The sequence below is a fragment of the Calcarisporiella thermophila genome (genome assembly GCF_041956535.1).
Source record: "Calcarisporiella thermophila strain CBS 279.70 unplaced genomic scaffold VTP21scaffold_1, whole genome shotgun sequence".
In the NCBI taxonomy this organism is placed as follows: domain Eukaryota; kingdom Fungi; phylum Calcarisporiellomycota; class Calcarisporiellomycetes; order Calcarisporiellales; family Calcarisporiellaceae; genus Calcarisporiella; species Calcarisporiella thermophila.
In genome coordinates this window covers 836,672-859,603 of record NW_027192191.1, presented here as the reverse complement: position 1 = coordinate 859,603, position 22,932 = coordinate 836,672, and the positions used below count along the sequence as shown (strand labels likewise).

At 39.1% G+C, this 22,932-nt stretch overlaps 12 protein-coding genes across 12 annotated transcripts; 2 read left to right on the top strand and 10 right to left on the bottom strand.

The window, feature by feature from the left end:
* Nucleotides 1-88: 88 nt before the first annotated feature.
* VTP21DRAFT_370 (uncharacterized protein) lies at nucleotides 89-1,771 on the top strand (the record flags this gene model as incomplete). Its single annotated transcript, XM_069394031.1, has 5 exons — nucleotides 89-609; nucleotides 669-843; nucleotides 904-987; nucleotides 1,053-1,606; nucleotides 1,669-1,771. 5 exons carry the CDS (start codon nucleotides 89-91, stop codon nucleotides 1,769-1,771), a joined length of 1,437 nt encoding a protein of 478 aa, XP_069256749.1.
* Nucleotides 1,772-2,426: 655 nt separating this feature from the next.
* Nucleotides 2,427-3,099, bottom strand: VTP21DRAFT_369 (uncharacterized protein; the record flags this gene model as incomplete). The annotated part of the gene is made up of 3 exons (XM_069394019.1): nucleotides 2,427-2,719; nucleotides 2,883-2,961; nucleotides 3,076-3,099. The coding sequence occupies 3 exons, from the start codon at nucleotides 3,097-3,099 to the stop codon at nucleotides 2,427-2,429; spliced, it is 396 nt and encodes a 131-aa protein (XP_069256748.1).
* Nucleotides 3,100-3,531: 432 nt separating this feature from the next.
* VTP21DRAFT_368 (uncharacterized protein) lies at nucleotides 3,532-4,827 on the bottom strand (the record flags this gene model as incomplete). Its single annotated transcript, XM_069394008.1, has 1 exon — nucleotides 3,532-4,827. One exon carries the CDS (start codon nucleotides 4,825-4,827, stop codon nucleotides 3,532-3,534), a length of 1,296 nt encoding a protein of 431 aa, XP_069256747.1.
* A 698-nt stretch (nucleotides 4,828-5,525) lies between these two features.
* Nucleotides 5,526-8,445, bottom strand: VTP21DRAFT_367 (uncharacterized protein; the record flags this gene model as incomplete). Its single annotated transcript, XM_069393997.1, has 7 exons — nucleotides 5,526-6,004; nucleotides 6,066-6,289; nucleotides 6,357-6,704; nucleotides 6,823-7,707; nucleotides 7,763-7,853; nucleotides 7,911-7,968; nucleotides 8,035-8,445. The coding sequence occupies 7 exons, from the start codon at nucleotides 8,443-8,445 to the stop codon at nucleotides 5,526-5,528; spliced, it is 2,496 nt and encodes an 831-aa protein (XP_069256746.1).
* Nucleotides 8,446-9,104: 659 nt separating this feature from the next.
* Nucleotides 9,105-10,117, bottom strand: VTP21DRAFT_366 (uncharacterized protein; the record flags this gene model as incomplete). Its single annotated transcript, XM_069393986.1, has 6 exons — nucleotides 9,105-9,149; nucleotides 9,217-9,335; nucleotides 9,395-9,506; nucleotides 9,575-9,787; nucleotides 9,873-9,977; nucleotides 10,049-10,117. 6 exons carry the CDS (start codon nucleotides 10,115-10,117, stop codon nucleotides 9,105-9,107), a joined length of 663 nt encoding a protein of 220 aa, XP_069256745.1.
* A 120-nt stretch (nucleotides 10,118-10,237) lies between these two features.
* VTP21DRAFT_365 (uncharacterized protein) lies at nucleotides 10,238-14,214 on the top strand (the record flags this gene model as incomplete). Its single annotated transcript, XM_069393975.1, has 16 exons — nucleotides 10,238-10,261; nucleotides 10,339-10,397; nucleotides 10,487-10,608; nucleotides 10,704-10,834; nucleotides 10,893-10,995; nucleotides 11,059-11,248; nucleotides 11,314-11,598; nucleotides 11,658-11,811; nucleotides 11,892-11,983; nucleotides 12,051-12,240; nucleotides 12,316-12,579; nucleotides 12,641-13,094; nucleotides 13,161-13,411; nucleotides 13,480-13,693; nucleotides 13,754-13,884; nucleotides 13,954-14,214. 16 exons carry the CDS (start codon nucleotides 10,238-10,240, stop codon nucleotides 14,212-14,214), a joined length of 2,925 nt encoding a protein of 974 aa, XP_069256744.1.
* Nucleotides 14,215-16,024: 1,810 nt separating this feature from the next.
* VTP21DRAFT_364 (uncharacterized protein) lies at nucleotides 16,025-16,363 on the bottom strand (the record flags this gene model as incomplete). The annotated part of the gene is made up of 1 exon (XM_069393964.1): nucleotides 16,025-16,363. One exon carries the CDS (start codon nucleotides 16,361-16,363, stop codon nucleotides 16,025-16,027), a length of 339 nt encoding a protein of 112 aa, XP_069256743.1.
* A 165-nt stretch (nucleotides 16,364-16,528) lies between these two features.
* Nucleotides 16,529-16,873, bottom strand: VTP21DRAFT_363 (uncharacterized protein; the record flags this gene model as incomplete). The annotated part of the gene is made up of 1 exon (XM_069393953.1): nucleotides 16,529-16,873. One exon carries the CDS (start codon nucleotides 16,871-16,873, stop codon nucleotides 16,529-16,531), a length of 345 nt encoding a protein of 114 aa, XP_069256742.1.
* A 57-nt stretch (nucleotides 16,874-16,930) lies between these two features.
* Nucleotides 16,931-17,437, bottom strand: VTP21DRAFT_362 (uncharacterized protein; the record flags this gene model as incomplete). Its single annotated transcript, XM_069393942.1, has 1 exon — nucleotides 16,931-17,437. The coding sequence occupies one exon, from the start codon at nucleotides 17,435-17,437 to the stop codon at nucleotides 16,931-16,933; it is 507 nt and encodes a 168-aa protein (XP_069256741.1).
* Nucleotides 17,438-18,317: 880 nt separating this feature from the next.
* Nucleotides 18,318-19,169, bottom strand: VTP21DRAFT_361 (uncharacterized protein; the record flags this gene model as incomplete). The annotated part of the gene is made up of 1 exon (XM_069393931.1): nucleotides 18,318-19,169. One exon carries the CDS (start codon nucleotides 19,167-19,169, stop codon nucleotides 18,318-18,320), a length of 852 nt encoding a protein of 283 aa, XP_069256740.1.
* A 445-nt stretch (nucleotides 19,170-19,614) lies between these two features.
* Nucleotides 19,615-20,268, bottom strand: VTP21DRAFT_360 (uncharacterized protein; the record flags this gene model as incomplete). Its single annotated transcript, XM_069393920.1, has 1 exon — nucleotides 19,615-20,268. One exon carries the CDS (start codon nucleotides 20,266-20,268, stop codon nucleotides 19,615-19,617), a length of 654 nt encoding a protein of 217 aa, XP_069256739.1.
* A 599-nt stretch (nucleotides 20,269-20,867) lies between these two features.
* Nucleotides 20,868-22,757, bottom strand: VTP21DRAFT_359 (uncharacterized protein; the record flags this gene model as incomplete). The annotated part of the gene is made up of 10 exons (XM_069393908.1): nucleotides 20,868-20,968; nucleotides 21,026-21,223; nucleotides 21,281-21,406; nucleotides 21,475-21,535; nucleotides 21,609-21,686; nucleotides 21,758-21,892; nucleotides 21,956-22,042; nucleotides 22,101-22,204; nucleotides 22,266-22,338; nucleotides 22,413-22,757. 10 exons carry the CDS (start codon nucleotides 22,755-22,757, stop codon nucleotides 20,868-20,870), a joined length of 1,308 nt encoding a protein of 435 aa, XP_069256738.1.
* Between the last annotated feature and the right edge of the window lie 175 nt (nucleotides 22,758-22,932).

Below are 22,932 nucleotides of genomic sequence, written 5' to 3'. Positions count from 1 at the left end.
TATACACGTCAAAGTGCTGCGTCACTTTTTGTGATCGACTTTTTTTTGAGTGCTACAGGAACATAGTTTCTTCTCACCATCCACGATAATGAATGGGCCATATAACAGCAAGTTCGCGCTTCCGCAGCGTCAATTAATTGGGCTTGGCTCCTCTTTACAACAGCAACCTTTTCCGTTCTCTGGCGACCTTCAGAAATTCTTTACAGAACAGGCAAAGACGTTAGACAACGGAATTAAAAGTGTCGTGGAAAAGGCAAAGGATATTCCCGCAGCCATTAATCAGATATCTGACACATTAGATAGAATGGAGCCATTCGGGCAGAATTCAATACCCGAAGAAATATCGTTAGATATGCGGCACCAAGAGACCATTTCAGAGGAACATATATCACAAGAAGAGCCAGGTCATGAACTTCCAGGCCACACGCCTGCTGAAGAAAAACTCTTTATAATGCCGGAGTTGGGCCCAGTAGTATATGTGAAAGCCCGAAATTCCGATAAACTTGACAGCAACGTTTCGCGTAAACATGTTCCTTATGTTCTAGCCTGGTTCTTTTTTTCTATCATGCTGGCCCTTTTTAATAAGAATATGCTAGACAAGAACCACTGGTAAGATTCCAAGCACCATCTGCTGAAAACATTTTATTTACAGTCTTTTATTCACGTAGGAATGGGCAATTTCCATTACTATTAGCTTCCTTTTATTCCGCGTACCATTATATTCTCTCCTCCCTACTCTTGAAACTCTTCCCTCAACTAGACACCCCGACAGCCAATAAGACACGCGAATTATTACCAAAAAATCCAAAGCTTAAAGATGGGATTTATTACTTAAAAAATATAGTATGTAGTGCGTGTTTTACGGTTTTCAATCTAGAATACTGATCTTTAGGTGTATCGAAGATCCCATGCGGTTTAGCTGTAGCGATAGAGATATGCACCTCGAATATTGCCTTGAGTTTTGTTCCATTGAGCTTTTACACTCTGGTATGTAAAGATATTTTATATTTCACATTCTTACAGCCGTTGAATCTCTCCAACTCCACTAAAAGCTCAAATACTCGACACCTGTATTTATCATTTTGTTTGCAGTCGTGTTCGGTTTAGAGCGTTTTCGCTTATCACTGGTGTCAATTATTGCAATTATCTCTTCGGGAGTTTCTCTATTCGTTTTGGATCCTCCAAAAATTGCGCACTCGGGTTTCACGACTATCTTTTTTGCGTCAATCGCAAGCGGCTTGCGCTGGCCCCTTACTGAAGTACTCTACCGAAATGAAAAGAGTCCGAACAGCCCAATAAAAACAATTCGACTTCTCTCACCCATCGCCTTCTTTACCTCGATTATTTTATCTTTTTGTTTAGAAAATTTTGTTGGATTAATTCACAAATCACCCCATTTCGCCTCGCTTAACCGATTACTAGAGACATTTGTTCTTGTGGGAATCGGTGCAACGTTAGCCTTTTTGGTCTTGTTCACTGAGCTACGCTTGCTTCGAGCAGGAAGTAATGTAACTTTGGGGATTCCAGGAATTACAAAAGATGCAGTTTTGATTACCATATCTATGTTTTTGTACGGTGACCAACTCAACATCCTTAATTTTGCCGGGTTTGGATACATTACTGTTATTTACTTTTTCGCGAGACTGATTGATTAAAATTTATAACCAGGTTTATTATCTCTGCTGCCGGCGTCTATGCTTATCACGTTATCAGACAGAGCAATCTTGCTCAGGAATATCTCCCTTTGTATAAAAGCGACGCAATGGACTGATTATTCTCCTAATTCGTTTTTGATACGTATACCGACACTTATAATCACATATCTATTTTTTATATTGCGACCCTAGTTTTTATTTCGTTATATCAAGCGTGATACTTTTTGTATAGACAAATGTAATTTGAATATAATCTGAATACAATTTAACCATTTATTACCACTACACTCCTCTGAGGGAAAGTGGAAATATCCGCTATTCTACTCATTCTGGGCAGCCAACTAAGTTGAAATACCCGCGTTGTATTTAATAAGCATAACAACCTTACACCATAGCGAATGGTTCATTGGATTTTTCATTCCGAGGTTCCATGCGAGATTCAAATGGGATGAGCACAAATAAACTCTAAAAAAATGGCATTCTTCTCCACAATCGAAAACCAAAAAAGTTGACCCCTTTGACACAAAATGCGCAGAGCAACACGCCTTTTATTGCTTACACAAATGAACAATGATAATATTTCATTTCTACCTCCCGAAGTTAACATCTTGCAACCACTCTTCTTCACCTTGGTATTTCTTCACGTTTTCTTAAGATAATTTGCTTTCAATAAACGAAAATCTTCAATATACAAATTTATATCATATTATCACATTACGGTATACAAGACTTATCATTTAACTGACTCTCCGACACAGGAAACAATCACCCCTAGTGCTTGAACAAGAATCGGGAAAAGATGTTCGCACTGGAGTTATCCTTGCATCCTTCCGCAACCTTTTTTGTGCACTCTTCGAGACTCAGCTCAGTCACTTTGAGGTCGACATAGCACTTGCATCCAACTGGTCCGAATCCTCGAGCACAGAGACAACTGACAACCTCGTTATTGTTTTCTTTCGTGGAGCACTCGTTTACTATTGTGCACATTTGCCGGCATTCGGGAGTTGGGGCCTCATTACAATCTTTAGCCGCCTGGGCGTTGGCTGCAACGAGGAGCGCAGCGACTACAAATATTTGAAAATATTTCATGAGTGAGGGTATATGGAGGAAGTTCATTCAAAGGAGAAAAAGGGAAAACGGACGAACAAGAGAAAGGAAATCTGCTGAAACTCGAGACTCTTAAAAAGCTTTTTGAAAAACTTTGAGCGGAAAACTTTCACCGCTCACATGCTAGAGAAACAGTTATTTGGTTGATTATTTTATCCTTCAATCCCATATATCGTAGAACTCTAAGCATATTTTCATCCTAAGTGATTCAGAGAGGCAGAAGAATGTTGAGCGGATCTCTCCAAGTTTTTTTTATGTGGGAAAAAAATTTGTATTAGTTTTGCTATTCAATATGCGTAGAAGCTAAACTTACATCGATAGTAGGATTCAGTGACATATGATTTATATTTATACACTCTACTAGGAGATCTTGTCATTAATAGAAAAATCAAAAGAAGCTAATATATATCACTTTAAAATAGACTAGAATAGAAGCTCGAATACGAAGGTACGAATTTTATTATCCCGAGTCGCTTCTTTAGCAAATTAAAAGGAACACGGAAGATGGCAAGAGCAAGACAAGCAGGAAAACAATTAACAGAAAGTGGTAAAGCAAAAAAAGTTTTCTCTTTGGTAGAGTACATCCAAAGCAAAACCTAAGGGAAATAACAGGAGAAAAATGATTCCTTTCTTTTCATTTTCACTACGATATGTACGATAAGTAATACGAACCTGGGTTAGATATATATCCGTTAAAAAAGACACAAAAAACAAAATCATGAAGAAAAGTTCTCGGGGCAAATCCAATAAATGAAAATGAGCTTCTCATTTACTTGCTAGAAGACGACGCAGCTCTCAATATCCGAGCAGTTAGAGCGGCGTGGGCTTGTGAGAGCTGCTCCTCAAGCCTTTGAATTCTACTGACAGATTCCATATCACGTTGTTCCAAGTTGTTGCGTTCGCTCTCCAAAATAGCCACCTTAAGTTTGAGACTAGTGTTATTGCTTTCAAGTTCCTCCACCCTTTTCTCGAGATGTTCCATGTGCGCCATCTTTTTGAGTCGCGATCTCCGCGCAGCATCGGTGTTCCGCAGACGCCTCAAAGCTGCTGCGTCAAGCACTGGAGAATTTGCATTCTCGTTAGCAGCAAGCTCATCAATAGCTTCATGAGAGCGTTTACGACTTGAAAGAGGAGCAGGAGTTCCCGTTCCCATGGGCGGAGTGGGCATCGAAGTGTCGGTGTTAGAGTTAGTTGAAGGTTTGACGGGTACAATGAACGAATCATTGGCAGGCTCCAAAATCGGGGTGCTGAGAGCCTCGAGCCATGGGGTGTTCTCTAAAGAGGGCATAGCAGGGGTAGCAAGAAGAGAATGTGCGGGCGAAGTGGACGAGGAACCCACAGATGGGAATAACTCGTCTATAAGCGAAATTGTACTCGTATCGCTTGGGAATAAAAGAGAGGAGCTATTTAACAATTGGCCTAGCTCCTCTTGGGATGAGGGAAAAAGATCAGCCAAACTGTTACTCATGCTAACACTGCCACTGCTACTATCAGATTCAGCTGGTAGTCCAAGAGCTGAAAGATCTTCAAAGAGTGCGGCAGACATAGGAGCAGGGGTACCAGGAGATTCGGCAGGAACCCGATGCGATGAGTCCATCGGGCTAGCATTGAAAAAGGGGCTGTCAAGCACTGATTTCACAGGACTTGGGTTGAGCTGAGCGGAGACACCAAGAGGGACACCGGATAATGAGGTCACCGAAATAGCGTCTTCAGGAGTAGGAATATGCCCACGAGAGAGAGGCGGTGAATTCACCTTGAATTTTATGATACCAGACTTGTAGGCAGCCATAGGCCGGTGGGACTTTCGGCGCCTACTGCTTACTGCGGAGGTGGGGGGAGAAGTTTTGTTTTCTGCAAGAGAGGAAGCTGAAGCTGATTGAGCCTCTTGATTCTTGGCGAATGGGGTGCTATTTTGAAGTGCATTAGAGTCATTACTTGAAGGGTCTAGTCCGAATTGTTGGTCCTTATGCGGTCGAGTCTGCTGGTCATTGCTGGGTTTATTGCAAGTTTGTTCGACGTTAATTACGTCAACAACTTGATCCTGTGGTAGTAGTCCACGGGACATTATCGGCGTTTCTGGGGAGTTTACACATGATAGGCATTTTGATTGTTCGTGATATTCAGTACTGAACTGTTGGGAAAACAACGCGGTGTTCTTTTGCTGAGGTAACAGGTTTTGTGAGGGAATAGCTAGAACGACGGGCGACTAATGCTCCTTGTAGTTCCAGCAATCGCAATGAGCGAAAGAAAAAAGGAGAAAAGGGAAAAAAGGGAAAAAAGGGAAGTAATAAAGGTTAAGAGAAGAAATGTGAAGATGAAGACGACAAATTCGTTTTCTCAAGCACTGCGAGTAATCCCCTACTTTCTCTTTAAAAGCAAATAAGATAAAATGAAATGGGAAAAGAGAAGTTATGTGAAAATAACAAAACTTGAATTTTCGCTTTTGATTGAGGCTGTGGACATTAGTCATCACCCCTGCCCCGGCTCGGCGGGCTAAGTATGCCTGAAACTTCTCTGAAACTATAAAATGCTTGAAAAATAGTGAACTCAAAATACGGCAATCCCGAAATGAGGAACTGATGATACACTGTTGCTTGAATCTAGTATTTTGCAGATGGTTTCTTATAACACGGGTTCGAGTTAAAGCCATGCAAAGATAGTTCATGGATATCCAATATATTACATATTTTTAAATATCATTATCAGTTTTGGAGTTAAAGAAAGAAGTTTAACTAAACAGAAATACACAACTGTACTACTGTATCACTGCGTAGATTTGAAAAACATACCTCCCAGAGGAGGTGGAGAAGCAACCCGTGATAGTCGAGGGATTTTAGGCCCAGACCGATTCGTCTCTTCAATCATGTTAAGAATATCCTCGTCCGCCATTCCAATCCTGGTATCGGCCAATGAGTCGAGCGCATCTCTCGGGATCTCGGTGATATTGTATTCTTGGTCCTCATCCTGTGTGTATATTTCGCCAGCGTATTCCTCGGTATTCACATTACTCGATTCTGGGCTCAGTAAACTGTCGCTAGGCCTAAGAGGTGAGTCGTATGGGTCTGCATCTACCTCACTTTCCTCATCACCCTCTCTTTCTTCTGGGTTGTCATCTGATTGATCAAAATCCTCTTCCGATTCAAGGGACTCCTCCACACTTTCTCTGTCCAATATCTCAAGGTTGGTTCTCATTTGATGCATCGCAGCAGCTTTAGCGAAAGCCGCTGTCTCGGGGTTGGCAGCTAATTAGAGGAGAAAAAATAAATCTCCTAATTCAATGGAAAACATATAATTAAAGTATACCAAGTTTTGCTAGCTGATCTTGCTCATCGTCCTCATTTCTTTTTTTCTTTTTGTACCAACTGGGAAGGCTCCGGCTTGTGTGATAATACTCATCGTACCAGTCATCGTCATCGAAGCCAAAACCTTTGTCATCAATATCACGACGCCGCTTTAGTAAGGTGTGATTGGTGATATCTTTCAATAGCGCGGACACCTCTTCTTTGTCCTGCTCAGCCAAGGATTTCCTGTGATAATGATAGGAGAATAAGTGAAATAGGCTTAAATAATGTGAACCCGAAGATTGTAATGTACATATGAAATGCCCTTAGTTTGGTCTCATCTACGCGTTCATCTTTGTCCAATCCCTCAAGCGCTGCTGGAATCACAACTCCATCCTCTTCAAATTCATCCAAATTATCTTCATTCTCATCTTCACCCCCTATACCCATAAATTCATCTTCTGATTCCTCTGCCTCCTCCTCTACGAAGTCTGATTTCAGTTTAGATGATTTTTGCGCTTTAAATTGCTGAACCCTAAGCATATTTTTATACGCCAACATCCGCTCACGACGAGCTTCATCATCAATACTCTCTTCATCATTATGATTACTATCGCTTTCTTGGTTACTATCGTCAGGATCATTGCCGGAAATATCATTACTAAAAGTCGAAAAGGGTGTATCTCCTGGGAAAGAACTTGGCTTTATATTGCTATCAAAACAATCCACCTTTTAATCGACTATATTTTTAGTATATTAATTTAAAGAAATTACAATACCTAGCATCGTGAAATGGCTCTAGAGCATTCACCAAGCGGAGATCGGTCGGAGTGGCAGATTCAGAATCATTCTGTTCCTGAGTATTTTCATTACTCCATACCCATTCTTTCGTAGGAGGAAGAGAAGGAATAACAGAAGACTTGATTTTTTTTTCGAAACCATTTTCTTCTTCCTCATTTTCTTCCAAATCCTCGTCGGAAAATGGTGCTTCTTCATGTCCACTTCCGCCATTTACAGATTCGCTCTCATTTTCCTGTGATTCTTCATCTTCACTTACATCGACTCCGTCTCCTAATTTCACGATTCCAAGCGCGACCTCTTCTTCATCTAATCCCTCCTCTTCTTCAAAATATTCACTGTCATCTTCATCATCATCGTCATTTCCGCCTTGCTGATTTCTCTTTCGTCGCTCTTCCCATTCTTTCTCACGTTCCGCTGCTTGTTCTTTCTCCATTTGTTCTTTGGCATAATCTTCAGATGATTTCCACATTCCCTTTGCTTTAGCTTCTTCCTCGAGTTTTTGTGCTCTTTCTACGAGATCTCGGGCTATTCGCTCTTTGAGACGCATATTAAGTTCATTCAACGTAAGCGGAGTTTTCGACAGGTCAAAGTCTTTTCTAGCAGACGAATCTAAGCAAGAATCTGCTGCTAGAGCTTCTTTGGGAGGTCCTCCGACGATCTCAAGGTCATCATCGCTCTCTTCTTCATTTCTTTGAGTCTGGGCTGCAAGTTCGAGGAGACGTGCTCTCCGTTGGTTTCGAGAGTTATTAGGAGAAGTATACTGAAATGTATCATTGATTGATGCTATGTTATCTAGGCTGTTCAGACTGTTTTCATTATTTTGATCATTGTTTGTTTCGGTGCATTGTGCTGGTTCAAGTGACCTACAAAATTTGTGAGTGAAGCTTAACGTGGAGCAAAATGTATTAAAGAACTTACATTTCGCTAGACGAATTTGGTTTAACTTTTGCTAAAAACTCGGAAAGTGTCTTTTTCTTAACAACTCGTGGCTCCAGTGCGACAACAGCATCTGTGAAGAAAAAGGAATTTTAGTGTTGATATCAGATAGGCCTAATGAAGCAATTACTTCGAATAAGTCTATCGCTTTCTTTATGCATTTCCAAAAGCTCTCTCTTTGTCAAAGGCTAGAACAAAAAAAAAATGGAAATTAGTTATTCTTGTATTAGTGAGCATCAGTTATGAAAAATTACCTTTGGTTTGGTCGGTTTCTTTTTATCATCTTTGCTATTATTTTTATGTTGATTCTGAAACGTATTTTCATTTTCCTCCGAATCATACTCCTCGCTTTCTTCCTCCACTTCATGTACCAGGCTTTTTCGCCAGCCACCAGGGTTATTTAATTCATGTGCTTGCTGCGACGGTGCTAATTCTCTCTCTGGCGTTTCCTCGTCATCGCCGTCGATAAGTGCCTTTGCTAATAGTTGTTTTAATCGTTCTTCGGATAGTAGTGGGCGAGTAATAAACTTGTCTTCTATAATTTTGGGTGAAGATGGAGCAAGTTCTGACTCATGTAACTCCGAGGAAGGGTGGGGGGTAACGAGGCCTTCTCTAGAATTAAGACGCACAGAATCATCTGCCATACTACTTATAGCTCCTGTCATTGTCCAGAAACTAATAAAGATAAGAGAGTAAAAGTTTATAAACTTACTCGACAAAATTAAAAAAACTAATTACCTAAAATGTTTAATATTCGAGTATGGGAGAGCGTACGACAAAGTTAAAGAATTGTATAAACTGGTGTAAAATGCAGCGGTTACAAATGTATGCCCAAAAAAAGGGAGAAGTTTCGAGTGAGATAATATTGAATAATAGACAAGAAGGTAAAAGACAATAATCACTAACGGGAAATTACAAATTAAGAATAGAGATATAGTATAGTTTTTAAACCAGATTTTTAAAAAGCCATTTGGAGCCCATTTAAAATACGAGTCGCGTTTTTTTTTTTTTTTGTTGAAATCGCGTTACGTCAGCATTTCTTAAATTAAACGCGAGAATCGCCTCACCCTACTATTGTATTTTACCGTACCGACTATCATAAGGAAACATTTCCCAGCTTATTCCTTGATTAGAGCATTAGCTTGTATTATGTTCCTGATTTAATAAATTGTGAGTGAAATGTATGGAGTGTAATACTGACTAAAATTTACAAGAATACTATAGCAATGTTGCCATAGTAGATAATAGGAGATGCGAGTATATTGGCTAAAGGAGAAAATCAAAGATACCAAAAAAAAAAAAATACACATGCGATCAATTGCAATTAATCGGCAGCAACTGGTAGACCGAATTCATCCACTTTAACACCCTATGTAAGGAATTTCATAGTTATTTACCAAGAATATTACAAAATCCCGGCGATTATCGCTATATACCTCTTTCGTTTCTGACTCTGCTGTCACACCACTAGGCGCCTCTGGCATCTCAGGCTCTTGTAAATAGGAAGGCATCTCTTCCTCTTCAAAATTTAACTCGTCCCCAAGAGCATCCAATTCTTCAATTCGTAACGCATATGAATTAAAAATTATGAAGAAAAGAAAAAAAAATACCTACCTGCATCCAACTCTTCCTCGTCTATTTCCTCCGGAACACCGTATGACCGCCCAAGTGCTTCTTGAACATCGTTGGCTTTTTCCATAAGATCTTCAAGCTCATCTTGAATCGACTAAGTAGAAAATAAATGGAGGATGAAAATAAAGAACAAAAGAATAGCTCTAATAAGAAGAGTTTTACATCTATTTTGTCGATATCGATCCCACGATATTGCTTCTTCATCTCTTTGCTTGCTGTTCGCAGTGCATCAAACGACACTGCAACGTTCTTCAAATTCTCAGTAGTAAATTGAGTTTGCTCCATATTAGCCACTTGCTGCAATAATTGATCACGTTGACCTTCATATTGACGCTTTTGTTTCAGTACACGTAAAGCTCTGGATTTGACAGCATTCTGTAATATGCATAAAAGAGTTCATTTGATTTGCCATATAAATTGCGTGAAAGTTCTTTTAGTATATCCTATGGGATAGTCATACCTTTCCAGGACCTTCGCGCATCTTATTCATCTGATCTCTGTATTTTGCTAGCTCTGCTTCGAGCTTTTTAATCTTGACCTCAATAGCATCAACTCTACTATCGGTCTTAAATTGAAAAAGTTTACCAATTTATCAGATTATTTTAACGATGATGCAATTTAATGAGAAGATAGTACCGATAAAATAGCGTCATTGAGAGTTGGCTTCGGTTGTTTTGGTTTCGATGTACCAAATAATCTGTTCATGATTTTCTATGTAATTGGGATTATTAGTGAAAGCTCAAGAGTGACCGGATTGTGGCTCAAAAAATGCTAATCAATGAAAATTTATCATCCCTCTGCGATATATTCTCCAATACACATTTCATGGCAAGGCGTTTCAAATTTAGAGTAAGTACATCTCTTCACATAGGCCTCGGACCAGAGACACATGCGAATTAATATTCAAATGAAACTTAATTATCTAGAACGAGTTCGAGATTTGCCTTCAAAAAATAGAGGAGAATAGCGACATTGAAGATGCATGGTAAAGATACTATTTTTATTTAAACGCTATATAGCGTTCTAATTGAGTCTCTTGTTCTATTCTCTTCGATAACGTAATGTTTATATCAGTTCCTACGCATATTCAATTTTGGAGCCGATTATTCGTTCTATGACGGCAGAAGACGATTACATCAATACAAATAGATATTTCGCACACCTTATGCTCTTTCTAGCATGGCGAAAAAAAGAAGGTATCGATCCTTTGTAACCTAGATCTATTCGTAAAATTTTCGACAACAATTGGCAATCCATTTGTTAATCATCATACATGAATGTTAATATTCAGGCGAAAATTCCATGCTCTACAATTCCAACAGCTCAAAGCGTTGTTTGGAAACTCGAATATATCTTTATCTTGTTGCGAAGCTGGGTCTCGAAAATCAACAGGCTGAAATATTGTATACCCTTCCTCCACGAGTAAGAGATGCTATCTGCTAGGCATTTTATATAAGAATCACCCTACATATCCTTATAGATCTCCCTTAAGATCATCGCATGTGTTCTTGAACATGAACCGCATCAGTGGCCACATTTAAAGAATATTTGTGCCAATCTAGGCGTTCTTATCGATCAAAAAGGTTATAAGCTTATTTTTTATATTATTTGAGACTATTGATTTATCTTATTTTATATATTCACAGACACTGCTTCTGAACAGCTAATAAACTGGTTGAAAGATAGTAATGCTTTAATATTAGAACATAAACTAGATACCGAGATCGATTCGTCTATAAGCTTGAGAAAAAAGGACTTATTTTCTGAGACAGATGCACACAACACTTCCATGAGAAGAGTTTCTAAAAGCAATAATGTCTTTGCGAGCTTACCTCTGTACGTGATATTTAGCAATACGCTCTATTTATTCTTCACTTACTCATTGCGTTTCTATTCTACAGTCTTTTTGAGCTGAATGAAGAAGAAAGTTTCGATTATACCGATATAACCCAACGAGAACGCGTCTTTATGACCATATGTCAAATGATATATGAAAATTTACCCTTTTCTCTGCAATGGACTTTAGAACATCATAAGTCATTGTTATCAGCTGGTTGCATGAGCAGAAATAAGTCATGGTCACCGAGCAAATGGCTTCGGTGGGTATTCGAGTGTGTAATTCGAGAGGAGGTCGGTTTCGCAACGCTGCTGAAGGTTCTGGTACAATTTTTTGACCTATTCGTCGGGTATGTGAATATTGTGAATAGTATATAAATATATCATTTGACGAGATCCTCCTCACTAGTTCTTCTTATTGCACATCAATCAAAGAGGAGAGAGTTATGGAGCAAATTGCAAGATCGGTAGTTTCCGAAGGCCTTTATTGTGAATATTATAAGAGCATTTGGAGGATAAAGCTGATAACAAACTTGGAATTAGCTGAACATAAAGAAGGTTTTGTAAGTGACATCACTTACACCATGTTGCCTTTTTAATCAATTAATATTTTTTTCATTATTTTTTTCTTCCATATCAACAGAAATACGCCACTCTATTATTATTAAAAATTTTCCGCAATATTCCATCGATAGAGGATAGAAATCGCTTTAGAGATTGGACTTTTCATAACAGGTTTTGGAATCAAATTTTCAGTAATTATCTCTTGATTAACATTTTATTCCTTTTCTTTATATATTAGACAAGGGTCACTACAGATTGATGAGCCTACTTTTGGAGCGTTTGATATATGGCCTTTTGATTTTAATCGAACTCTGATCACTGCATCTAATCAATTCGTAGCTGAATCGAAGAATGAGGAAAAAGAGGATATTCCATATACAGAAATAACACAGCCGGCTCAAGACTCGGTTGTAGATACTCTTATCGAGGTATATTTCTATTGTCAAATATGAGAAGAAACAATCACCATTATGATTTTTAACATTTCATATTATTTCACATAGCTATCATTAATATCTCCCTTTCAAGTACTACTTCATCTCGTCCAGTCTGCCATCCACAATAAAGGGCAAGCCGTATTTATTGTTTCCGTTTTGAGACGAATGGGTCGACTGTGCTGGCTACGGCCAACTACAACATGCCATTCTCTGTTGATAGAAGTGATTCGAAGCATCCTCCAAGACGTGGATGAGGGGGATACTGTTTGGAAAGAGGAGGTAGAAATAGTTAATTTTATTAGTCTATTGAAACAGTGCTCAATTGCAATGGTAAGTGCATACAAAGAATATAGTATATTTCTCTTTTGATTTACTATAAAATTCATATTAGAATAACACAGCGTCTTGTAATCTGGATGATGGAAGTGTTGGTGAACTCTTCTCTGAGAATCTTTTCGATATTCGCGAACTGCTTGAATATTGCATCCTTCCCTTTCTTCGACCTGCAACGTTAGATGTTCCCGGTCGCGAAATTACTTTGATCGCCTGTCTCCACATATTGAATATCTTTATTGAATCAACATTAAAGTCGCCTATTGAAGAATCAATCCAGTGCTGGCTATCTAACGTTCAATCCATAGAGCTTATCTATCATTTGTCCTTGTTGTACAATCTTCGAGCTCGGAATGCAATTGACCTGAAAATACTTGATTTAGTAGAGCAAGCTCTGAGTGCGACTATGAGTATAGGAATGGGATGGATCAAAAATTCGGAATACAATACTATATCGGACAGCTTATTGTACTTAGCAGTTGAACGATTTTATGATAAATTGAATGATCTTGGTAAGTCTTTACTGATTTTAATCCTCTATAACATTTTCTGAACCATATCAAACGACATTGTCATAGACTGGAGTACACAAATGTTATTATGTCCACTGCTCCATGAATGCAGTAATAAGTTTGGGTTCCTAGTCCCCCAAATCAGAGTGCCGGCACAATTGATAGAATTTTGTGGCAGTGATGAGGGACTCACTCCAATTTCTGAACCCTTGGTTGATTCAAAGGGGAGCAAGCTGTTAATGAGACAGCTGCAGCAGCTATTTGCGTTCATCGAGGGATGTAGTATATCTGAAGGATGGTGTTTTCGCCTTGTTCAGGTATATAATTCAGCATCCATGCTTTCGCATACCTCTACTCATTCAGATTATCAATTTGAATAAATTAGAATCTTGCGCAGGAACAACACATTGCATATATCCGGCCTATTTTTTCCACCTATGCTCCGCTTGCATTCTGTCGCGTACTGACTACTCGGGTTTCAAACGAATATTGGAGATTACTTGTGATTTTAGTAAGAGAACTTATCAATAGAGGAATTCTCTCTGTCGTAGATTTGACATCTAACGTGAGTTCAGTCTTCGAAGACATTGACTTGGAAGGTAGCTTGTTTCTATTATAAAAGGTAATGGAGTGTCATTAACAGAGGTTATGGTTATTAGGGAGAATACGCCTGGCAATTGTCAGCTTCGCAATCAAGGTTTTGTGTTCATTTTGTATACTAAGGAAGCTAGAACCATCCCTTCAAAAAGCTGAAGGGACAGTTGTGCATCAATTAACTAGGGTTCTCGAGGTTTATTTCTATTCCTGAAGATTTCACTTTATCTAGCCTCTAAACACATTTATACTTTTTTTTAAATAGATTCTTTGGAACGCGTGGGTGGAGAATTCCGAAGCATCTCCCATTTTCACATCAATTATATTTCGAAATGTATGTTTAGGATGTCGCTCAATATTCGATGAGCAATCTATCGAACGGCTATACATATTGATCTTTAATATTGTCCATAATATTCCGCCCGCGTGCAAACGAGGCGAAATTGAAGAAGAACTAGTGCGTAAAGGAGTTGATTCGCTTCCAAAAACCCATAAGAGAGAAGCCGTTGAGAAAGCATTGTTTTAAAATCTTTATACTGTTTGTAAATAATTTTATATCATTTCCCTCTAAAATATATTCTACAAGCGTTTTAAATACTCTTACTATCAAAAATATGTACAGTAAATATACATACACAGTATTCAGGTAAATTTTGCTGGTAACATAGTACATATTTCCCTGGAACGGTTGCTGTGGCTGGTTGACGGAACTAGATGATCTGTGAAAATAATTAAAGGTACAGAAGACGGTTTTAAGCCAGGGTCTATTTCAAGTAGTTGAACCAGGAAATCGATGTCTGAAAATTTTCGTAATCACGTATTCCCAAATGTTTTAGGCGAATTAGAAACAAGGATCTCCCTATTGATTGAATATATATATGATAATTGCTTCAATGGCCATCGATATTTCTTTTGCGCTCTTTTGCTATCTGTTAGTAGTCATTTCAACATTATTGTCAAATATGAAGCCTCTGTTGCAGTCGCTTTTGATCGCTATACTCTTCTTTTACCAGTTTCGTCTGATCCGAGCTCTGGACTGTGCTGGACAATGCGATAGCGTATTTTATAACTGCTTTGTTTCCGATTGTAATAATAACTACGATCCAAGCAATCCGTCCTGTAGTCAATGTATAACAAATTATAAAGAATGCGATGCAAGCTGCTGATATTTGTGAGGTCCCTTCGCATCATATCTGCATATTTCATTCTGCTCTCTATATTTATTTTGGATTAAGCAAGCCCCTTTAATATGACTCTAATTCTGCTGTTCACGTAGCTCTAATTTAGTCTCTAAAAAACAATTTCTGTAATTCAGAGATATATAACTCATAAATATCATATCACTCTAAAATAAATTTTGATTGCTTTAAATTTATTTAGCATATATTTGGAGTAAGAGCAAACAAATATCTCAAAAGGGTATTTCTCCAATAGTCGGTGCTTTTAACACAAAAGTTGACTGACATAAAGGAGTAGACAGTACTTTCTCAATCATATATTTTATATAATTGAGGGGAATTTCATAGTACACTCTCTATGATGAAGACGATTATTATTAAATAATAAGAGGGCAGGGTTGAAGTCGGATGTAAAATATACAGTAGAGAAATAATATTAATTCCCTTTGAAGGCCCTCGTCGATATTTTTAGCCAACAAAGAATTTCTTGTTTCTTGAAACTAAAATTCTCAAATTCGGAGCAAACAGGAGTAGGGTACACTAGACACAAAAGTACACTCTAAGCAATAATCTAGAATATATTTATATATTTAATTAAAATAAAATATCTTTATTAATACAGTCAGCTATATTTTCATTTCGGATGATTTCCATAGCGTGTGTCATGATTCAGTTGCAAAAAGTTGTTACAAAAGTATTTCTACTTTTGGACTCCTCTATAATAATATAATAAAATATAATAAAAGAACAAAGAAAAAGAAGTAAGGACCAGAAAACAAATAGTAGAGACTATTTAAAGATCAAACTATCGAATAATGTTATACAAAATAACAGTTAATAAAATTGGTATTACGATCCTAGGCCATTTATGGCTTAGACCTTAATAGCGTCATGAGGGTAAAATTAACATCATGACATTCACCTCCTCTTCGAAGGTCGACCTCTCCTTGAAGACTTATTCCGTCTCTCGAACTCTTTGATGGCTTCATCGGCGTTGGTCATATCTTCCAACGTAACCCAAGATGTTTCTTCGATAGGATAACCTTTCCACAAAACGTAATATTCGGTATTTTTCCCACTACCACGTTTTCTTGTAATGCGATCAATCTCATATTCTAATCCCTCAGAAGTTTCAATAGGTGGTGGCGGTAGCTCTTCTCATCCCTGAAATTCCTCTGGATTAGGTGTGTATGATTTCAACAGCGACACGTGAAACACATCGTGAATCTTAAAACTTTTTGGTAGTTCAAGTCGATAATTAACCGGCGAGATCTTTTCTTTGACTCGATATGGTCCAAAAAATGGATCAGTTAGTTTCCTCGGTAACTCTGTATTGTTGACCAGGATATCCAGATTTACAGTTGACAGCATGACTCGATCGCCAACGTTGAACTCCAACTCACGACGGTGTCGATCCGCGTATTTTGCTTGTGATTCTTGGGCTTCCTTGATATTATCAGTCGCAACTCGGATTAAATGTTGTATCTTTGTAACCATCTCACTCGCTGCGGGAGTTTTAGAATTGTTTCCATCCTCCCCTCCTCTCAATGTAGACAGTGGTGACTGAGGGTGTCTACCATTGTTTAACATAAACGGAGAATGTCCTGTCGACGCTTGCGTGGCATTGTTAATTGCAAACTCAACTTGTGTTAGCCATAGATCTCATTCCTCTGGTGATTGTTGTTGAACATAAGTGCGCAGAATCTTTTCAATAGTCTGATTAGTACGCTCAGTTTGACCATCTGACTGTGGGTGAAAAGCGGTGCTGAAATTCAATTTTGTACCCAAAAGTCGATGTAACTCTTTCCAGAAATTAGCTGTGAATCTTGGATCGCGATCTGAGATAATCGTTTCAGCCAATCCATGAAGCTTGAACACATGGTCGAAATATAACCTGGCTATGGTTGCTGCTGTAGCTGTCTTTGATGTGGGGACCAGGTGAGTCATCTTAGTAAGTCGATCTACGAATACCAGAATTGCATCATAACCTCTTGGTGTCCTCAGCATATTAGTGATTAAATCGAGTGATACTGACTGCCAAGGTTGATTTGGAACCTGTATGGGTTATAAGAGGCCTGCTGGTGCTTTGTTGTCGGTTTTACTCCTCTGGCAAACTGTGCATGACTTTACAAATCTCTGTACCGTTCGATGCATTTTCTTCCAATGGTAATGCCTTCGTATTAACTCGTATGTACGCTCAACCCCTTGATGTCCCGCGGTTGGTGTATCATGGGCTTCCTGCAGAAGTTGGAGACGAATTTCGTTGTCATTTGGAATGACTGGACGATTTCCATTCTCTTCCTTCCGGTATACTAGTCCATTGGTTATGACATGCTTAGATACCATATAACGCCATTCCTTTGGAGGTTTTGATTGATTCCTCAGGAATTCGTACAATGGTTTCAGCTTCTGATCATTGTCATAGCCATCTCTGATCCTGTTGAGTAATTGAGTATCGATTTGTGCCGTGCTAATTGCAGCAATTGCATGATCTGGTCTCCTTGATAACGCATCAGCTACTACGTTGTATCTGCCCTTGATGTATTTTATTGTTGGTCTAAAAGATTGCATTTCCCTGTCCACCTTGTCTGACGTTTTGTTAAATTTGGGCGTGATAATATTGTGTCCAGGCTTGCGTTGTCGGAGTAGATTGTTAACTGCCTTCCTCCGACATAATGCGTCCACCGTTCCAAAGCAATTTTGATTGCCAATAATTCCTTGTCGTGTGTTGCATAGCGCGATTGTGCCTTTGTCAGTTTCTTTGACATGAACGCAATAGGTCGCGGTACTCTCTCTCACTCATATTGTTGACATAAAACTGCCCCAACTGCGAAATCTGACGCGTCTGCATAGATCTCAAAAGCTTTTTCATAGTTGGGTGGTGATAAAACTGGTGCTTGTACTAATGCCTTCTTCAGTTTCTCAAAAGCTTGTTGACATTCCAAGGTCCACTTAAGATCTGTAGTGTTGCTGAGTGCACTGGTCAGTGGTGCAGCAATACTGGCGAACCCTTTGACAAATCTTAGGTAGAAGTTGCAAAGACCCAAGAATGAACGCAACTCTGTGATCGACTTGGGTGTAGGCCATTCCGAGATTGCATCGGTCTTTTTACTGTCGGTTACAATCCCCTCTCCTGTTACGACGTGACCCAAAAATTCCACCGACGTTTTGGCAAATTCGCACTTTTGTAGTTTAGCGTACAGCTTATTCTTTTGCAGGATCTCTAGTATTTTTCGGGTATGTGTTAAATGTTCCTGGTAATTCTTGCTGTATATTAGGATGTCGTCCAAATATACAAGAACACATCCAGAAAAGGTGCAAACGTCTCATTCATTAATCTCATGAACGTTGCAGGAGCGTTGCACAATCCAAATGGAAGAACCAAATACTCGTATGATCCATAACGTGTCCTGAAGGCTGTCTTGTGTGTGTCCTCGGAAGCGACACGAATCTAATGATAACCTTGCCTCAGGTCCATGCGCGTGAAATACTTGGCCCCATGATGTTGGTCCAGCAAATCATCAATGCGCGGCAATGGGTATCGGTTCTTGATAGTTGCCTTGTTAAGTGCTCGATAATCGGTGCAAAGTCGTAACGTTCCATCACGTTTTGGCGCAAATAGCACTGATGCACCATACGGTGATGTGGATGGTTTGATGAATTCTTTTTCCAGCAATTCATCAATCTGTCGCTTCAATTCTTGCAGTTCAGGCTGGCTCATTCGGTATGGAGCCCTAGCCGGCGGTTCTGAGCCTGGGATGAGCTCAATCCGGTGATCCACCTCTCTTTGAGGAGGCAATCCAGCCGGCAATGATTCCGGAAACACATCCTTGAATTCATTCAACAAACTTTGTATCTCAGGAGGCGGAGGCTGCGCATCAACTTGTTTTTGTTCCCCTGTATCGGTTACTACCATAGCATACAACTGCTCTCCCCTCTTGAGTACCCACTTTGCCTGCATTGCAGATATGGTCGAGATGCCTGGCAGTGCTTTTCCTCCAGCATCATCGATGTGTGTGAACTTATATTCTTTATCGTTCACCTTAAATGTTGCAACGTTGGTTGGGTGGTGCACGTTAACATCGCGATATGTCAACCAATTTTTGCCAAGTACTACTTCTGGCCCTGCTAACTCAGTCACGTCAAAGCTCAAATTCTCCTCGTAGTCACCGATCGTCACCGGGGCCGAATAGAGTCTGAATTTTACTGCTTCGTGAGTACCGTTAGCAAAATAACGCCTTTTGATAATGACGTAGTCAAATGTGTCCGAAGGAGCTCTGCAATACACTTCGAAACGTAGCATTTGGCTGATCCGTCGTCAATTAGGATGGGCACAGGGATACCACCAATTTCCCCTTTTACTACCATTCTAATCTGAAATTCCGGTTGGTCATTCATGTCCGCTGAGTCTAAACCGTTTTGCCTGTTGCTGGATGTCAAGTTGGAATCTTTTTCGAGACCGAGAGAGTCGATTTTGCTAATGGAATCCTCGGTACTTTCCATTAGCTGCTGCCTTTTCCCTTCTGGTTTGCATGTGGGCATGCTTGCTGATGATGACCCTTTTGTCTGCAGCTAGAACAATATGGGATTTCGCTCGGTTGATCATGCTTTTGCTGCTGAGGCTTTGGGGTTTGGCCGTTTTGTTTACGCGCCTTGTTCTGGTTTTCATTAACCGTCGCCCTTGAATCTTTGCGGTCTCTGTAATTTCGGTTTCTCGAACGTGAATTATTACCGAATTTAGATTCATCCTAGCGGACTGCAATTGAAAACGCCTCTTCCAAATTCTTAGGGAATAGGTTGAGTACATGTTGCTGCGTCTCTTCTTTCAGACCCGCAATGAATTTAGGCATGCGCAGTCCCTCGTTTATCCACGGAAATAAGCCCCAAAACTTGCTTAACTCGGTCATGTAGCTCCTTACATCACCAACTTGCCGGATTTTCATAAACTTAACAAGCAGATCAAGCTGTCTTTCTTTAGACTCGAATCTCGCCAAGAACTCTGCTGAAAACTCCTCGACCGTATCCAGGTTCTCATTCATGTAATGTGGTTTTATTTCGCACGTTTGCATAAGCCAATCCATGGCATCCTCGGTCAATAACGATCCTACGGTCGTTGTCCAGCGTTCTTTCGGGATTTCGTTGACTGTCAAATAATACTTAATGCCTTTCGGCCAAGCTGAGGCTGATTTTGATTTGTCTCCCGAAAATTCACTAGGCATTTTCTTTGTGACCTTGGATGTTGAACCCATCGAATCAGGCGACGTGCTCCGATTCGTTCGTTCTTGCAGCAGTTCAAATATCTTTGCCAGTACTTGTGGCGAAAGATTTTCAACCGAAGTTTCATTATGCGAATCTTCTTCAGTTTGTTCTTGTGCAGCAGACTGACGTGTTTTTGGCGGCATCGTGAAAGACAAGGTAGGACTGGGAAACTACAGTTGTTTGTTTCTTCTTCGTCGCTACCAAGTTGTTACAAAAGTATTTCTACTTTTGGAAAAATCTTTCACTGATATGTCTAAATCAATTTACATGTTATAATCCACATTAACATGGTCATCCATTTATTGTTCTTCAGAACCGTGTAATATTTTATTATATATGTAACATTCTTTAATTACTATAAGCCAGTATCAAGGTCAACAATTTAGGAAGATAACCCATATAAACTCTTTAGCATCATTTCGCTTACTCTGGCTCAGCTGAGCTCAGTGGCAGTCTTTTTTATTAATTCGAGTTTGCTAATATATAAATATTAATTCACTGTGTGATGTTTTACGATACAGTAACATTTTCTCAAATTATCTTCTGGAAAACAAACTGGTTGCCAGGCTATTCTTTGTACAGTAGTACTCAGTGAAGTTTCATGCAATAATTGGTATTTGTTATAGGTATATTTATTAGGATTTAGGGGATGTTTATTCTACTCTATATACACATAAACTTGAAAAGTGAAATCGCACTAACTAATGTATAGTTAGAACCATGAATTGCTATATAAAGCCAATTACTCGTTTACAAAATACGCAACACAGAAAGTTTCTTTATCCATAAGAAGCAGTGACCTTCCATCTGGACTCCACCGGAAATTGTGTATTGAAAAATTCACTATAATAGAACGAATTAATTTATATAGTATTTCTCAATACAATAATATTCACAAACCTAAAGGAATCTCAATCTCTTCGGGTTCAAAACCAACGCCAGTCCATAAATAGAGTGACCCATTTCCACAACAGAGCGCTATTCGACCTGGATGTACCGGATCCCACCTCACAATTTTAATGGGCTGACGATGGTGCATTAGAAGTAACGGTCTAGGATCACTCGGATCCCATATCCAGAGGGTATTGGGCATATTATCTAGTGTAGGAAGAAATTCAGCCCAAAAGATTTTCGAGAGTGGGTAAAATAATTTACCATTCCTTGATGCGAGAAGGGTGCCGTCCGCATTAAATTCACAAAAAGAAACACCCAGCTTTGGATTAGGCTTTTCAGGATCGGGACGGGTGGATATTACTGTAAAGGGTAGCTCGGATATGGTATCTAACCAATATATTAACGAAAAAACTTGATAAAATTTAATTACAAAGATAGCGAATCAGTCGACTTACACCCGTTCCTATTTCTCAATATTTTTACATCCTCATGTTTTTCTCGCTCATGATAAATAACCTATCACAAAAATTTTGGATCCAGTAAACTAGAATTGTACAAATCAGTACCAACAGTGAAATTGCGATCTCACCGTGCCGGGGATATTAATATTTGTAGTGTGAAAGAGCTCGTTTATAGGGCTCCATTTGAAGTTGTCTAGAATTCTCACCTAAGGATAGAATTTCATTCAGTTCGCTAGGTACTTGAATATGGTAAGGCGTTTAGTAAGGCAAAATATACATTCTGATCATAACTTCCTAAGGCTAAGAGTTTTGAATCAGGAGACCATGAAACACACTTGATTCCCAAGCCCTCCTTATATGCTGAATAATTGGATACACGTCGACCATCGAGAGAGTAAATTAGCGCTTTATACTACATATAGTATCCGCTAGTGCGCAATATATCTAATGAATATGAAATACAATTGCATACTACCTCAGTTATATTTTCCCACACAACAATAAATTGACCATCTGGCGACCATTCAAAGCCCATGCAATCAAGCGTATCAATTGATATTTGCTATTGAATATATTAGAAATTTAATTGATTTTACACTTTACAGCGATATTATATTTACTTTAGCTTGTTTCCAATCCGTAGTGCTATATATACAAATATAATCTTTTGAGTCACGACGCTCAATTATCGCGAGATATTTCCCATCGGCACGGAATGATATTCCTTAAAGACATTATTAAATATTTATCAATTTTTTTTATATTATGTTTATCGACATACATACCTTTATCTGTATACTTCGGATTCTGTATATAAGTAACCTTTTTTGTTAACAATGACCATATAGTTAAGCGAAGCTAGAGTTATATGGGATTGTAAGTAGGTAGGATTGCTTGATTGCTAACTATTTCGCTGGTAGAAAAACACATACCGCAAAATCAGGGATCGTAATTATGCTTCTTCCATCCGGCGCCCACTTCACTACTGCAAGCAATCCTGCTGGAGTAGTCTCATCAATTGCAGCGGTCCAATCCAAATCCACGACACTCCACACTCGAATCTGACATGCGGTCAGATTGGCCACCATTAAATATTCCCCATCAGGAGACCATAATAATTCTTGGATTGACCAAGGAAATTCTCGCTGGGTTACAATGCGCATAGTGTCGACATCGCGGACCACAAGGCGATTTCCTACAGGTGTCGCAATGTAGCAGCTGTCCGGTGAAAATTTTGTTGCGTTTTGGGACTGTTTAAACGCTTCTGTGAAATCCATTTTCTTGTTCGTTTTTCACGTTTAAACGCGACGCGTTTATTTTCCTTTATTTTTTTTTGGGCAATTAATATGAAATATCCATCCTATCTAAATTTGGATATTCAGGATGTATATTTGTGGAATAGATCGGTTTCTGGAGATTTAAATAGTCACAATTTCAGAACATTTTCAAAGA